The sequence below is a fragment of the Cephus cinctus genome, unplaced genomic scaffold, assembly GCF_000341935.2.
Source record: "Cephus cinctus unplaced genomic scaffold, Ccin1 Ccin1_scaffold2529, whole genome shotgun sequence".
Classification (NCBI taxonomy): Eukaryota; Metazoa; Arthropoda; class Insecta; order Hymenoptera; family Cephidae; genus Cephus; species Cephus cinctus.
The window spans coordinates 70045-75096 of record NW_014334289.1 but is presented as its reverse complement, the minus strand read 5'-3'; the positions used below and the strand labels follow the sequence as shown (position 1 = coordinate 75096).

The 5052-nt window shown below is 52.1% G+C and overlaps 1 protein-coding gene across 6 annotated transcripts in view; it reads right to left on the bottom strand.

Annotated features, from left to right (window-relative positions):
* The window catches only part of LOC107274211 (voltage-dependent calcium channel type A subunit alpha-1), an 83033-nt gene that overhangs the window by 60535 nt on the left and 17446 nt on the right, over positions 1-5052 (bottom strand). For 3 of the 6 annotated variants that reach the window (XM_025091455.1, XM_025091459.1, XM_025091456.1), the window contains exon 2: positions 4007-4267. In XM_025091455.1, the coding sequence (XP_024947223.1) occupies positions 4007-4266 (260 nt within the window). In that variant the 5' untranslated portion in view covers position 4267. Of the gene's footprint in view, positions 1-4006; positions 4268-5052 lie in introns of those variants that run through there. The other 3 variants (XM_025091454.1, XM_025091457.1, XM_025091458.1) reach the window with 1 other exon arrangement.

Genomic DNA, 5052 nt, shown 5'->3' with positions numbered 1-5052 from the left:
CCCCACCCACGCAACGTATCTCAACCCTCCTGCAAGTGCATGCTATGCACGTGTGCACACGTGTGCACACTGCACACGTATTTACACGTACGCGAGGAACGGCCAACCCCTATAGGCCACCTTTGTTTTGATCACGTTGCACGCTGAGCCCAGTGCCGCTTCCTCTAGATAATGCCTACAGAAGAACTAGGAGGATGCCCTGGAAACTATATCTTGTAACGTATTATTTCCTTAACTCGACACCGATAGCGAAAAATCCGAGAACGAACTATCTTGGAGAAGCCTATTTTGAGATACAGAGAGCAACGAATCGAGAACGTAACGGAACGAATCTGAACTATCAAATCGAAATCCCTTGGTCAATTAATAAATCGGGAGACTCACCGGAGCTGGTGCAGCTAATCCGAGAAGGCCAAGAACCGTATCCGAAGGACCCTCGGGTGGGCACTGCACTAGAGCACGACACTGCACTTCCGGAACACGCATAGGAAATCCATAGAATTTCCTGGATATCGCGAGAGCAACGCGAGAAGTTGCTACATTGCATCGACGCGAAACTAGAAAAACTGTCAACAGACAGCACGGGAGCGCGAGGCAGCCCGTGACACGTCGGTCGGTGCCCCGAGACAGACTGCTTCGACAAAATAGCCAAATTCGAGAACTAATCATTCTGATCATCTGATTGGTCGAGATCCTTATAGCCGATAACTCTTCCATCTTCCTCGATTCGTCCCTTTAAACCAAATCGAGAGCGTTCCTTGGCGGATCGGTACGTAACACTTTTGAAGATCCTCCCCAGGGCACCGGGAGACAGTTGGGCACCGCATCCTGAACTCGGGTCAGAGGGTTCCTCCCCTACCCTTAATCGTAACAAAACCTGATCTCCGCCTACTCTACAGGCCTTTGCTCATCTCCAGTGGGGCGCCGGTATGTCACCCGGGCTTCTGCCGGCCCGCGGAGACGTCTCCGTCGGGTACTCCCCTCTGCCGGGGAACTGGGTACGTCGAGACTATCTCCCCACGGCGGATTCGAGCACCTCGACCTCAACTAAACAATAACGAAATCTCCCGAGAGCATTGGCCTAACTGCACGAATCAACCCGAGAGCGCAGCTTCTGAGTAGGGTAGCGACCCGAAGGGAACCGGAAATCGAGAACGTTATCTGTATCGGTACCCGGTGTCGCCTTGTGACCCTGAATCGAAAAATCCCGTCACAATCTATAGGCCTAAAAGAGGAAACGAGTCCTATCCTCGGGGACATCATCATCCCTTAACTCGGAGGATGGACAAACGCTCGAGTGACCTTCTGGTTGGACACCCAGTAGGAATAAGCGAGGGATAAGACTACCGAGCGGTGCGACAGCACGGACCGTCATGGCGGAATGATAACGATGATGTTCCGTGGATTCTAATTTTAGGTCGCACGAAGACAGAGGGGGACAGTCGGTTGGCCGTCGGAAAACGCTCGTCTGGCGAGACGCGATAATCCATCCTGCGATATTATAATCGGATCATTCGATTGATCGATCAAAGTGGCCTGGGTGACGTCATGCAGTACGTAGCGTCAGATCCGGCAGCTGACCCGTCTCTGTGTGCGACACACACGTCACGTCCCTCGAGCCCTGCGACCCCCAGCCAAGGCACCCTCCTCCCACCTGCCGGCATCTTCCTCGCTACACGCGAAACACCGTCCCAAGGTTCGATCCATCGGACCGTGGGCTAATTATTTGCGATAAAATATCCCCTCATGAGCGAGAGGACTGGTTTGACCCCAGCAAAGAACCATTCAGAACCATCGAGAACCATGGAGAACCATCGAGAACCATCGAAAACCATCGAGAACCATCGAGAACCATCGAGAACCATCGAGAACCATCGAGAACCATCGAGCACGGGCTACCCCGATCGCGCATTCCATCCCCTCGAACTACGGCAGATCGAGACAACTGCCCCTCGATTGCAAGCTCAGTCGCAGCACTCCTCAACCCTTGAGCTACCAGGCTCCGAGACGCTGCTCCACCAGCCTGCCCTAGTCATGCGATCCATCGTGGTCTGTCAGTCATCCTTCCCAACCTTCTCAACCTTCTGAACCTTCTCATCCTTCTCAACCTCCCCGACTCGTTGCGGGGCTGAGATCTCATGTTGCGGAGGTTTGCACGTCGTGCACGTCGTGCACATCGTGGTGGCTTCGGTAGTCAAGTCATCCGAACCCAACCCAACCCAACGCTGGCTACGTTGCCTCCATCGGTATCCCATGCGCGCCTGTACCTAGATAGATCTCATTACACATAGCTGTGCATGGAATGTGTGTGCACGCTTCGCGAACGACCCCCGAGCGGATTTATTCCACCTTACATCGGATAGAATAATAAGGTTTCATTCTTTCCCTAGAGTATCAGTCTGGACTCTCCACAGTCTACGTACCTGCAACCCCCCTCGGGCAGCCATTACTTTTTCGCCATTTCCGCCATTTGCGCACTCTTCTTTTTTACCCGGCCTTTCGCAACGGACAAATCCAAAGCCCAGACATTTGGAGAATCAGACTTTTGAAGCTGCCCCTTCTTCGCTGCGGAGAAATGGAAAATTGTTTACCCGGGTCTCCATTACTCAGAAAGTCTCCAAAGAGAATTATAAGTCGCGGCCGTCCTGGCAGCCCTCGTTATTGTCCTGCTTTCTTTCCATCTACCCGCTTAGGGCTGTTTCGATAGACTTCCCAGCTCTTGCGGGACAACCGAATTCCGCTCGCGAGGTCCCTATGCGTCTCAGGCTCGTCACTTTCTCTCTCCACGACGGTCGCTCTGCCTCGCAAGGCGAAAGAGGGTCGCGCGCGAGGGAGGCGCGAGGGCTGGAAAGTGCGAGGAAAATGGTGGAACAGCCGAGAGAGTCAGAGAGGTGGCACGCGCAATGCGGGTATTGATTCACGGCGGCAGCAGGCAGGCGCCCCCGAGACTCGACTCGACTCGAGTCCACTGGAATCCGTCGACTCGTTCTTCCCAAAGCTACGGACCCGTTCGAGCCACCGGGATGACCCTAACTTTAATCGGCATCCCGAGATTCTGTCAATTTGCAAAATGGCCTCTTCAGTGACCGGCCAGATATATATATATATATATATATATATATATATATATATATATATATATATATATATATATATATATATATATCTCCATAAGGCGAGAAGCCAGAGTTCGGTGCCACGGGAGCATCCCATTAATGCATTGCATTCGAGTGGATGATCGCTGCTCTTGACTCCTTTCGTAAATACCACATTAGCAATGGCCACGTGCACAGTGGAAGAGGATCAGAGGACTGGATCGTCCGATCGGACTCGAAGAGGCTGGGCCGCCCGCTTAACCCCATGAGAAAGGGTAATTAGATTTAGTAACGAGCAACGACAGAGGCCGTGCTAAAAATATAAAATAATGGCCAAACAATCAAAGTCCGATCGATAGCACCAAGACCATATACGGTGTATCCGCAGAGTACGGACCTCTAGATACATTGGACTTTAATAGGGGCTGCAGTGCTGGCACCATTTTACACGTTAAAGGACACGCTACGGCGTGGCCTCGTCTATCACGCAACGATTCCCAACAATGGATGTGCTGAATGACATGGATTCTCCAAATTGTTATCGTCAAAGGTGCTTTTATACTGTCGCAAGGTAAAATCAGCTGAAATGGCCAAGAGGTAAACGCGAAGAGACGCATCGAGTTTCCCTCGTCCAATATCACCGTCTTATTGCTCTGTACCGAAAGGGGGATGCTGCGAGTGAGGGAAGCTTCTCAACGTCGGTAACCATCTCCGTGCGCCCTGTTAAACCGACGAAGGGATGAGTCGGACAAGAACGTCCTTCTTTGCCGACCTAGAAGCTACCACTCTGATCGTGAACAGGTACTTCGCAGCGAGCTGCTACTTGACGTCGGCAACTTGACTCGGCAGATAACGCGGAAACTGATAAAACAGAAAAGTGGACTCCCCAAAGAGAAATTCCGTCTACTCACATGATGTCGCCGAATTTGAGTCTGGTCTGTATGAGTGCACAGCTCTTGTGGTCACTGGTGGTAACGGCCCGGCGTCTCCTCGTGTATCTGGGGGCATCGGATGGCACCATGCTGGCATCGGTCCCAAAGCCTGGGGCACCTGGGGCACCTGGGGCACCTGGGGCACCGTAGGCAGCACCGAGGCCCGCACCCCCACGCACCAGCGGGCTACTGCCTCGCCGACGCGTAGACACGTGCCGGCCTCCCACGCCGCCCAGCATCCTGAAATTCACAAAAAATTCATTTTACCATCAATCCTTTTTTAAGTGAAATTCGTGCGATTACATGAAACAAGTGAGTTAGGCTTTTCCGGTCGCAGTCTCGAGTCGACGCACCTGCGTGGTTCTTCATTTCTCCAAATAAATAACCCAAATGCAGGAATATTCGAAGCGTCGAAAAGAGCCGAAGAGCCATTGGTCTTATTCGCTTAATGGGAATCTCAATGCAGCAGACGGAAACGTTTAGAATTTAATTCCCGTCAGTGGACTTACTCGCGGATTTCCTGCCACGATTCAGATTCCGGGTTTCTTTATTTCTTCTTAAATCCCTGCTACACCCCGTGTCCGATCGATGCGCCTCGGTGTATCCATCGGGAGACCCCATGGTCGATTAATTCCTTCTTCTCTTGATGCTGCCGGAGAGGAAGAGAGACGCGGGAGCTTCGGTCCCAAAGGCATCGAAGGAAACAATTTCCTGCTCGGAAGGGAACGAGGAAGTCAGGGAAAGCTAGGAGGAAAGTGAGGAAGGAAGTGCCGGATGCGGGCAAACAGAGAGAGAGAGAGAGAGAGAGAGGGACTAATGCCTAAATACACCGTACGAACGAGGGGAAGGGAGGAGTTGGGCCTAACTACATCATGAATTCCGACGAGTAGAAACAGATCGCGCGAGGATACCAAATCGGCACCTTAGTCTCGCGCAGGACTAATTAAAGATCCTGAACATCGAATTAGCGAGGCTCCCGATTTTATGCTCCAGTTTTTACGAATCAAACTGTACCCCCCCCCCCC